We start from the raw sequence: 12,593 nt of genomic DNA on the forward strand, positions 1-12,593 counted from the left end.
TGTGGCGTAACATGTCTACCATTAAAAGCTTCTGTCTGAAAAAGTATCCGGCGTACAAGTACGACACCATCGAATAAAAAGAGGGACATCACTTTCATCACACACCAAAAACAAGCTAGAAACCTTACGGAATCAACCAGCATATTTGTTCCTCCTACGTTCATCTGGTGAAAACACCACGAAGGTAAAATTAGAGAATAGTTCTTCCATACGATTGAAACAGAAAAATGGGAAAGTAGCAGTACCGTCCGCCAAACACCATGAGATGGGATGAGATGTTCCGCCTTATGCAAGACGCCTTGTGTGGTGTCCTGCATAAGGAGGAACTTCTCATCCCATTTTCTTAGCAAGCACGGAGACGACAAGAAGAACTGCACCACAAGATGATTACCATGAGATGGCTCGTGAAGTGTAGGTGCAGATATAGAGCGCAGGCCATTCTTTTTCTGTTGGCAATTTTTTCCGTTTGTGGGTGACCTTGTGTTTCAAAGGATCCGGAGGTGAGGGGGCGAAGTAGGAACAGAACACTTTGGCAGCCATCTCGCACACTGACAGCCGCTTTTAAGGTTTGCACTCGTTAACAACCGCAACATTAGCCAAAATTGTTCGGCAATCAATGGACTGTTACACGAGTATAGATTGTCAATCAAATCCTGATTTTCACACAGCACTTCGCTGTAGATAATGGCATCGCTTGCAAAAAGTCTGAGCTCACTACGTGTATTAATGATATCTGCCATGTTATCAGCAGACAGAATTAACAGCCTCAATACGTTGCCCTGGATCACGCGTGAAATTACTTGTACAACCTGCCGATGGTTCCTTCCCAATCAAAATAACAATCTATGATCTCCCTACCAAGCAATCCTCAATCCACTCACACATTTTGCTTGATACCCCATATGGTTATGTTTTTGTTAATAAGCGTTTTTGTGGTATTGAGTGAAATGCTTCTGGCTTTCAGTGGGCCACGTGAGGAAAGTGAAATAGACTTCAGAGTTCAGACTTAAAACACTAAGAGTATACAACAGATGCATGTCAAGAATTTCGGACGGTAATTTTGTGGAATACTTATCTCACCCTTCCTGTAGACAGGTCGTACGTGTGATTTCTTAAAACTATTGGACACAGTTCCTCATTTGAGTGATCCACAATATACAATAATTGAAAGACATGATGGTTCATCTGCAAATTCTTTGTAGAATTTGGAAGGGATTACAACAGGCCCTGAGATAATATTAAGTTTTACCGATTTCAGTTGCTTGCCAGCACAAGTGACGGTAATATCTATTTCATTCATACTTGCAATGGTGCGAATTAGACTGGGGCATTACTTCTGGGATTTCCTTAATAAAGCAAAATTTGAAAACTTTCTGCTTTTCCTTTCTTACCTTCAGTTTCGGCTCCTACGTCCACCATCAGTGTCTGGAGAGTAACTTTGGTACCACTGACATCTAAAGCTCAGTGCACTCTGATCACATTTACAAGCTAAGGTTCTGCTGAGTTACTCATTGAACGCTTCACACATTATCCTTTTGAGAGCGAAATGCTTGCCATTCGGGACTGTCAATCCATGCCCCTATGCTTTGTTTTATATCTACTGTGTTATTTGCGTCTGGTGAATGTTTCTATATGACTATTAAAAGGTATATATGTCTCTGTTTATTAGCCTCGCGTCCCATGTGCCAGTAAATGACTCTGGGAACTCGATATACTTTGCTAGCAAGGTGGCTGTGAAGGCACTGCTCGAAGGATTGAGAAAGGACTTGGTTGCAAGGAAAAGCAACATACGAGTTGGAGTGAGTATAGTTCAGTACTGCACACTATAAATACTAGAGTTTACAAGAAGTGTATGACTTACCTTTTTTGCCTTCTTATTTTTAATGAATAGATCTATATTTTTGAGGTCAGCTGATGTAGACTTTTCTAAAGGTATCAATACCTTCCTTTAGCGCCTTTTAATGATATGCAATACGTTAAACATTATAACAGAACGCTCCCTTTTTGGCTTGCCACGTGCTCATAGGATCACGTTAGGAAAGCCATTAAACACAAACTTCACTTTCACGTTTATATTAACGATATAATTCAAACAGTTTCAATGTTTCGAAGTTCGAGGTTTACCTAGGGGAAAGTTCCAGCAATGGGGTAATTGACAAGAACACCTTAGTACCCCGTTACATTCCAGAACATTGAATTTTTATACACTTAGTAGTGCCACCTTAATAGATGTACAGAGTATAATAATGCCAGTGTATAAAATTAAGAAAACCACGCCAATGTATATTAGGTATCATTAAATGACATGCCTTTTTATTGTTTACAAAACTGTTTCCATCACACATTTTATGTGCAGCCACCTGCGTTTAAACTGAAACAGCTTCAGTTTATTTATTGCAGTTTGTGATCAACACTGTGAGTCAAAAATCAAATAAAACAGTGCACTTACGATCTTCAAAAGGCGGCCGTTGTGGCCGAGCGGTTCTAGGCGCTTCAGTCTGGAACCGCGCGACCGCTACGGTCGCAGGTTTGAATCCTGCCTCGCGCATAGATGTGTGTGATGTCCTTAGGTTAGTTAGGTTTAAGTAGTTCTAAGTTCTAGGGGACTGATGACCTCAGATCTTAAGTCCCATAGTCCTCAGAGCCATTCGAACCATTTTGAATCTTCAAAATGAAATCGCATTCGGGAGTACAATGGTTCAAACCTGCGTCCGGACATCCTGATTTAAGTTAGCCGTAATTTCCCTAAATCGCTTCAGACAAATGTCGGGATGGTTCCTTCGAAAGGGCACGGCCGACTTCCTTCCCTAATCCGATGGGACCGATGGCCTCAGTGTTAGGTTGGTTGATTTGGGAGAGGGAACCAATTAAAATGGATTATATGATCAGTGGTGTACTGTTGTTTTGTTCAAATGACAGTTTAACACTTCCTGCTGATTGTTATTATCCTTTTCTCATGAATATTCTTCCAACACTCACAACTGTGAAAAATTTAGGAAACATTCATTTTGTTATCATCGTTTTCATCATCAGGATTGTTGTCAGTCTTGCTGTCTGTGGTTTTTTTCTTTGATCATCTGTCTATTGCTGATAGTAGATATATTTGAAAATTATAGTCAGTAAACACAGGATATTTACACATCTGTTGCAAATATTGCAAATTATGTTATTTTGAAAATTATTTTCTTTTTTGTGCCATATATCTTTCTCACATATTTTGAACATCTGTTATCAACATTGCAAAAGCAAGACGGTAAAGACACCTTGATTACATTTTACAAAACCATTGCACTATTTATCACATTTAAATAGATGTGCAATGTGAAACACCAAAATTCATCAACATGTTTTGGGCCAAATAACAGAAAATGTTAATGTGGCCTATAGCATTGCTATAATTAAATATTTCCTCAGAGGTACTTCTTTGAGAAGCCATTATTTTTTTTAAGTTAAAAATTGGTAGATCAATTTTTTGCTTACACACTTTGTGGATAGAATACACCACACCACAAACTACCTTTGCAGATGATCAGCTTTAAAAAGTGTACTCTCTGTCACTAGCTAATTTAACAAATTTTAAATTTGGTAAATGTTTATCTACTGAGTACTACTAATAAATTACCCTTTTTCCTTAGCCACAAGTTCGCAACTTCCTTCTCTTGTCTATTTCTAAATATCAACACCTAGAAGTACAAAGATAATTATAAAAAACGTTTTTTTTCTATTTCCAGAGAGAAAAGATTGAGCTTTGCAATTTCTGTTAGAAACAAGTTTTCAGTTTTTCTCTGTCAGGGATAATTTAACAAAAATGGGCAAATACTAGTATATAAATGTAAACTTATTTTTCGGACTTCATTTAATTTAAATGCTTCATGCTGTTATTTCTTGATCGAAATCAATCTTATGAGGAAAGCCTAGGAAGGTAATGCCCCAGGCTGTATTCAGAAAAAGCATTCACTTTCTAGCATATATTTTAGAGGGAAGTATACAGACAATCAATACAAATGTGCGAACACAATATTACACATCTATTTTTTTTCTCTTGTGTGGAATGTCTTTCCTGTCTCTAGTGATACTCCTGTAATATTCAGCCAGAATTGTAGGCATCTACTTTTGTTAGGGCATCCTTATGGAATGTTTCTACATTTTGGCCCGATTTATCGCTGCAACTCTCTGTGAAGAAGTCTGCGAGAGTCCAAGAAATGTACTTGTAATGACATGTTGCAGCCGTTATCTTAATAAGCGTTCATCATTTGATGGACTACGTTCTAGTAATTGCACCTACTCTTCCAAGAATGTTACATGACACTTTCCTAAAACTTTGAAGCAGAAACATGAGCATGGCAATCAGGCATGTTTCATAATTTCCATCTAGCTGAAGTTTCTGATCCGAGTATTTACAAATACACCTGTTATTCTCACTCTTGAAAGATGAAGAAATTGTTCAACAAGATATGCAAATCCTCTGCCAGTTTGACCCATCACTTTGGCAAACTGTTTAATTAATCCGAGTTTGACGTGAAGAATTGTGAGGAGGATAGCTTTGGGAGCTACCAGACTTTCGAAAGAGGGTGGAAAAAACGTTAGTCGTTAGCTTCATTAAGGCCACTTTTTTCTTTATGTAGTCACGTTTTCTGTCACCACTATCCTACTCACACAGAAAACCAGCGTATTGTGTCTACATTTATTTCATTCCAAACAACAATTACTTAAGAATCGTTGCAAATCTTTTATTTATGCTCACTGTATTTATTTAACTTGTCAATATTTGCTAAAGTTTCGTAACTTTCTTCAGCCAGACTGCTGGCGTGTGCAATTCGAACTATGGGCATTTTATTCCCATTGTGGAGCAATACACCCTTCGAGACATTTTCGACGTGTCTATAAACAGTCTCAACAACTCCTGTGGGCTGTATTTGAAGTCGAGTGCTTTCATTAAGCCTGCAACATCGTTGAAATACATCAGCACTCTCCCCCCCCCCCCCCCCCCCCATGTCCTGGTGTAGTAGGAAATAAGCGAATTTATTCGGAGAACACATTTTTATGTTGCTACTTTGAACGTTGAACCAAACAGTACTGCCTTTTGTTTACTTACCCCTATGCCATGCACTAAATCATACGCATCTACCTGTGTCAGTGTGGCGTTGAAGTACTACATCTGCCCTGGTACAGAGGACCCTATCTTTCAGGAAATGTTATATCCTCATTTCCATCCAGTTCGCTGTCACCAGTGATTTGTTCATCTGAAAACCTTTAAGAGGTTGGTACAGGACTTCGTGCAGAAGGTAGGTCCGATAATCAACGTACTTTTTTCATTTCACGGTTGTTACTGCCAGAATATTCATTACACAGAAATAACAATCTGAGATATAGTCTTTTGATGTTATGTTCTCCGTACCATAGGTGCAGCAACTAACATACCTTTCCCTTTTTCCTTTCTGCCAGTTAATAATTTACGACGAAAGGTCGTGTAATATACGCAAGGTGTCGTAGGAGGAATGGGCAGTTTTCACGAATATGACAGCTCCGATTATTCGAACAAGAAATTATGGTAAACATGGCTTCTAAAGTGAACACCTTAAGAGTTACGAACTCTTTTTCACAATTGCTACTCTGAAGCAGTGTGCAGTTTAGTGCCTATTTCTTGCAAATGTGAGGTCTTCACAAATGTAATAGGAATTGTCATGAACATGTGGACCACAGCGCCGACGAGACATTTCGTGGGTAATCAATATACTAACGTATTTATCATTTAACTCACGCAATATAAAACATTCCTATTTACTCTATTACTCCTCAGTAAATTACTTGTCATTTCTTGTATTCCAAAAAAAATAAAAAATAAAAAAACGGCACTTATCACTTCAAACACAGTATCACTTGAGACTTCTTGACAGTGTCTAGGAGGTTAGGTCTGATGAAATTCGTATTTATGAGGGTACACAATAGCAATTGGAGTACGGACATGCGAATATCAAAACCATTGTTATAAATGCCGAAATTAATATTGCCAACTATTATTTACAAAATGTTTCTCTATTTACCACAAATAATGGCTTTCTTATTATATATTACTGGAAAACTATCCCTGATTGTATTTCTGGGATAAAAGTGTTTTCAGATCTAAATTGCTGATCTAAATTTCTTGTAGAATCAGACTTTCACAAATTTTCTAGAACAGTTCTCACTTATGTTATATATTTTGATTTCTATAAAATGTAACTATTCCTTATTTCGTGGAAACGTTTTCTTTCCGTAATTTGATTAAACTCTCTTAGTTACAGGCAGTCGCATTTTATTTACGAACTATTTAATCCAAATTAGCCCTATGTTATTTGTCACAGTACTTGGCTAAATCGTGATCATCATTAGAGATGAATACCTTTTTGCTTTCTAATGGTAGTAATCAGTTTGGTAAAAATAGAAAATCAGGCAGCACTGAACTGACTTTTATTTTAAATATGTGTAGTACTTAGTTTCTATTCTGATGAAACACATTTTTTCTTCATTATATAGTTATGAATCTGCTGAAAAGAACTTACAGAAGTAATCATATGAGTGAGTAATCAGAATGATTAAAAACCAGAAAACGTAAAGCAGCTCAAATTACAATTTTGTACTGTCGCTTCATAGACGTCATGTCTTTCTTTAGAGGATGCATATAATCTTTTTCCAAGAAGCTAGACATACATCTTCAGGTAAAACCTTTTTTACATGTGTCATGTCCCATTCTATACTCGAAACGAACCGGAAGACAATAGTTACTTATTTACATTAAGTAAAATTGAATAACAAAGATTGCTAAGAAATGGTGCGAAGGAAGAACGCTGTAATTTACAGTAGGATTCACATAGACGAAATTAACACAATGCTTACATCACAAACTGTGAGGTACACAACTGTTTAAGAGCATCACAGCACATGTATCACAAGTTGATGATAGGCAAGAACAACTTGCTTATCTTACAGTATGCTTCTGTGGGGTGGAAACTTCTTACAAGAAACATGAATTGAACACATCAACATATTTTTCTATTTTCAATTTTTGGTTCTAGTTTTACAGATAAACAAATCGACAAAGTTGCTTAAGCACATAAAAAAGTTTCTTTTCAAATTTAAAATCTCACCAGTGAGTTTGAAGTTTCATATTCACTATAAATGTCACTAAATAGACATTAGTGGACTTCTGGTTCACTCAGTATGTAACTAACAAAATTTCAGATGGTGATGAAGGATATTTTCTGAATATTGTCACTGGTGGTTGTAGCTAAAACAAATCGAATATTCAAGAGAGATGTAGGGAATTCAGTTTATTTTTTGACTTGTAGTTACACTTTGATACCTGGAGACATTCTCATCTACTTGTATCTTCATTTCTACATGACCTAAATATTTTTCCATTCTTATTGTTAATAAGGAAGGTACAATACTTGAGTGGACTTGTGGACTCCCAGTGGCCGTATTTCGTTACGTATACATTTATATCTGTAAAAACGTATTCGTTACGTCCGTTTTGTTGAAAGCAGCAACATTTGTTGTGTGTGATTGATTAACAATGCACAAGACAAAACTGAAGAAACAGTGCATGAGCGTATTGCAGGTTCACAGTGTGCCCACTGAACTCTATAAACCCACAGTAGTCCCATGGGCTGTTCGATCAAACATTTTGTGTTTACTGTCCTGTACAGCTCTGCTGTATTTTATAGGAATGCCTACTCTGTGTGTGACACTGCTACAATCTCATCTCAGGGTCGTCCACTAGAAGAAAAACACACACACACACACACACACACACACACACACACACACACACACACACACAATTTGATCAGGTACACAGAGATTCGTTTTGTTCTTTTTTCCCAGCAGCTTTACACGTTTCTCCTAGAGGTTCCGTTAATTATTATTTTTATGTATAGTAGACGTGGTATTTGATATCCATTCATGGGATATTATGTTCTTATTTCGGTAGTCACATTTTGGTAAACAGACCTCTGTTTAAATCTGAATGGAAAAATGTATAGGTCTACAAGGTATTTTCCGCATTTTCTTTCACTCTTAGTCTATCTGTTTTACTGAAAGTAAATTTACGGAAGCAACAACATATTGTAATGTATTTCAAAATTATTCGTACATAGCAATTCCATACTATGCATTGCAATAATTCTTTTACTAATTTTTACAAGAAACAGGTGGACCTCTCACTTCTCGAAAACATCCAGAAGGTTTTACAGGTGCACACTGCAGTGTGTTTTTTTGTTTTTTTGTTTTGTTTTTCATAAACTTTCTTCAGTCGGTCCCCGCCAAGAAAAGTTACTGTCACTACAGGTTCAGTTAGTTTATCGTCATAACTTCAAATGTCAGCTTTCAGCTTTTAAATTGCACATCAGTTGTTTTGAAACTGTCACGTATACTTTTTCACCTCGCTCTCTTGAAATTGCTATCAACCATGATTCTGACAAAAATCAGTATATTTTAAGACTTACACAACCAGCACAAATACAGATCTGATTATAGTGTGGATATTAGACGTAATTTGATTTGTTCCAAATAGTTTAGACAGTTGCCTTACAATTAGTTTATGGAACATCGAACTAACACGGTAAGGTCCTCCGTCGAAATAATCGTGGCACAGTGAGGTAAAAGTTACCATAAACTGGCGCCTTGATGTAAATTAGTAAGCATCACTTTCTTATTTTGAAGAACTCGACAGTGTCAAGAATGTGAAAAGCGTTTTCAGCTTACAGTGCAACCTTTGTCTAGATCGCGAATTTATAAAATGGTATGACTATGATTGTTAGCACAATCGAAGCTATTCTGACCTAAAATGTACAGAAAAAATATTGTTCATATGAAGTTCAGTTCAAGTCAGGAAGAGGACCATCGCGAGGTGTTTTACAGCGTTAGGAGAAAACTGAACAATTACGCTCCTCCTTTATTACTAACTCAAGTCTCCCTCATATCCCACACCTTCTCCACTCTCAACAACATCCAACGGAACAACAACAGGAATTATTATACTTTTAATCATTGAATTAAGGTTATCAGACGTCCTCATTTTCCGAGGTCGGTCCTCAAATTTAATTCTCCGTACTCAGTCTTTGTCCTCATCAGTTCTAAAGTAACTAAGAAAGTGAGGATATTTATTATCTTCAATTTTTGAAATTTCTAGAATAAGTTAAATAGAAAGAAAATGCTACATATTTTAAACTACAGCTCAACTGAATATACCACTGCAACGAAATTCAACATAAATATAGTTATTAGTCCATTTTCTTCCAAAAAATAAAATAAAGGTGTGGAACTACGTATTTTCTGTTGTGAATGAATTTCTCCTTCAATTTAGAAACTATGCTATAATCGCAGGAGATATGCTAAAGCATCAACTGTCTTGAGGACAATTGTGGTTTTATTTCGTTTCTGTTTTACTTGATATTTATTCCTCATTATACAAATATTTCATTTTTTCAGCTCCCACTTTCTTGCGATTACGTAAATAAATGACGTCTTGTTTCCCTATTCTGTTGACAGTAGTTTAACTTTTATTAGCTGCCCTGGTGGTGTAGTCCTCTGAGCTGGCTTCTGATCATTCGCACCCTGAGATGGGTGCTGGTTTGAAAACCTGTGAGGCATGGGTGTGTTTGTCAAAATGCATTGGCTCTTTTCCTTCATGGAGTCAGTGGCCCTAAAATAGGAATGGGTGGTAGCTTATAGCCCTTGAGTTGCTCACGGTGGTCCTCATTCGACTTTTTTTACATAAAACGTTCACATGTTCAAGCAAAGTTACTGGACTTGGGAAAAAAATCTGAAGCCAAAAATCTACTGTACAGAGGAAGGAATATTCCTTCTACAGAATCCCATTGAAATGTCAGAAACAAAGCTACATCTTTATTTCATACTATGTGCTGGCCTCTATGCGTAAATTTAAGATTTATCTGAAGTAATACTCTGAATGATAATACTTTATTGTTACGTTCTACGTATTTCACATGACAAGTAACATCTATCTTCATCCTACATTTACTGGACAATCATAATACCGTCGATAACTTTTTCGCTAATCTTCGGCTTTACCATATTTAACTGAATTAATTTTTTCCGCCCTTCGGCGCCACTAAAATTTTGGGGCCTTAGGCGGCCACCCTAGTCTTGCCTAATGACAGAAACGGCCTAGGCCAGGAAATCACGAAATAATTTGTCAAATAAAATGCAGAATACAGAAGAGCAGAAAGATTACGTTGTGCCGCCGACTAAATTCATTGCAGCCACTAGTGACCGCTGCATTGAAGCGCTCTGTCTTGTTGTTGATGCCAGCTGTCGACGTTCTTTTTTCCATCTAATACTGTTCCTCTTGTATAATGGCTCAAATGGCTGTGAGCAATATGGGACTTAACTTCTGAGGTCATCAGTCCCCTAGAACGAAGAACTACTTAAACCTAACTAACCTAAGGACATCACACACATCTATGCCCGAGGCAGGATTCGAACCTGTGACCGTAGCAGTCACGCTGTTGCAGACTGTAGCGCCTGGAACCGCTCGGCAACCGCGGCCGGCCCTTTCGTATACCTCACACTTTATTAAGTTGCGAAATTATTTGTTAAACTAAGAGCACCTTTAATCATTAATTAACAGCCTGCTCATTAAGAATTATTATTTTATCGTGTTATATACTCTCCCCAAATTACGTGATTTTCGGCTGGGGAACTCTTTTACTACAATAAGCTAACTGGCAAATTTTCTTTCATGTCGGCTACGATATGTTGTTTGACCCTTTTTTCCTGTTTATATCTACTTCCAATACGTGCAATATAACTTGTTATGACCTACACCTTTTTTATCTATTCCAGATCTGAAAGTGATTGCTTGCACAATCGAAAGCTGTCATAATTTATAAACCCGCGTTCTCGACAAATAAATGTTGCCCATTTCACGGCGAAACGTTTGTGCCGCTTTTCTGTAAATATATTACTGTTTACCAAGACTCTTATTTGGAAATAAAACACAGGCCCTACTGCAGCAAAGCCTTGAAATCAGCTTACATTCAACGAAACGAAGCGTTGACGTTATTTATCCGTCAAAACTTGGATCTTATCACCTTTGTTGTTCGAATTACTTACCCTAGTTGAAGTTACTCACGCATTCATTTATCCAACAGCAAGTGTCTCCCGGACCCGTGAGGACGGAGCTCTTTAACCCGCTGATTGGTCTACCAGACGACTTTTGGGAGAGCCAGTTTCTTGAACCAGAGGACATCGCAGACGCCATCATCTTCATGCTCTCACAGCACCCACGCACACAGGTGAGTCCCTGTCCTGTACAACCAGTTTGAGGCAGGAACAGAAATGTGTCACAGGAGAAAATACTATTAGGCAACAGATATGGCAAAAATATGTTGCAACACAAATTAGCAGCAATTTACAATGCTTCATTTTTAGAAGTTATACTATACTTACATGGATTCACATTAATGTGAACACCGCCAACGTTCGTGTCAACGTGCAATAACTACTCACAGAGGCAGCACTAGCAATGGAGGGTATATATAGGACGTATTGGAGGAATGCGCTGAACATAGCAGTGGCTGTAATGCGGAAATGGAGCGATTTATCTGACGTTCGAAAGGGCATGATTGTTGGCTTCAGGGGCGTGTGTGGAATTATTTCCGAAACGGCTACGTTTATAAACTGTTCGCATGCCGCTTTGGTCAAACTGTGCACGGACAAATGGCGCTATCCGAAACTGGCGCCGAGGCACTTGTATTCACCCCTGTCATCTATGGCCCGCGGTGCACAACGACTGCGGAGATGTGAACAGGTAAGAAGAGGAGCACCGTTGAGTAACTGACTGCCCAGATGAACCAAGAGGCTACCAACAGTATCACCTCAACGACCACTCAGCGAACGTTTCTGCATAGGATCCTCCACAGCAGGCAGCTAAGTTCATGCACTGGTGCTGACTGTTGTTCATCACCGATGAAGGCTGGAATTTGCACTTCATTACCACAGCTGGACGTCCACTGAGTAGCGACAGGTGGCCTTTTCAGATGTATCACGTTTTATACCGCATTGGACAGAGAGTCTTTGGCGTGTATGGCGTAAAAAGTTCGAAAGCAAAGCGGCCAGGTCGGCTTGGGAAGCATTATGATCTGATGAATGTTTTCGTGGCATTCCCTGGGTGTTATTGTCATTCAGGAATGCATGTACCCTTTGGGACCATGTCCACCCCTAAAAGCAGTTTGTTTTTCTAAGCACAGTGGCATCTACCAGCAGGACAATGCAACGTATCACAGAACTCGCAATGTATGTGCATGGTTAGAATACCACCAGGATGAATTTATCGTACTCCCTGACCACAAAACTCCTCAGTCCCAAATATTCTCGATCGGGTTTGGATCTATCTCGATCGGGCGGTTCGTGCCATGGATCCTCAACCGAGAACCCTAACGTAGCTGGCCTCCGCACTGGGATCAGGATGGCTTCACATCCCTGTCAGTATCTTCTAGAACATGAATATCTCTCTTCAAACATGTCTTGCAATGGTCTGCAGTGTAATAGGTGGTTATTCAAGCGTCTGACGGTGGTCACATTAATGT

The 12,593-nt window shown here is 38.4% G+C and overlaps 1 protein-coding gene across 2 annotated transcripts in view; it reads left to right on the forward strand.

Moving 5' to 3' along the window:
* Positions 1-12,593, forward strand: part of LOC124595770 (farnesol dehydrogenase-like) — an 88,856-nt gene that overhangs the window by 39,803 nt on the left and 36,460 nt on the right. For both annotated transcript variants that reach the window (XM_047134652.1, XM_047134653.1), the window contains exons 4-5: positions 1,670-1,799; positions 11,157-11,300. In XM_047134652.1, coding sequence (XP_046990608.1) covers positions 1,670-1,799; positions 11,157-11,300 — 274 coding nt within the window. The remainder of the gene's footprint in view (positions 1-1,669; positions 1,800-11,156; positions 11,301-12,593) is intronic.

This window comes from Schistocerca americana, chromosome 2, assembly GCF_021461395.2.
Source record: "Schistocerca americana isolate TAMUIC-IGC-003095 chromosome 2, iqSchAmer2.1, whole genome shotgun sequence".
Classification (NCBI taxonomy): domain Eukaryota; kingdom Metazoa; phylum Arthropoda; class Insecta; order Orthoptera; family Acrididae; genus Schistocerca; species Schistocerca americana.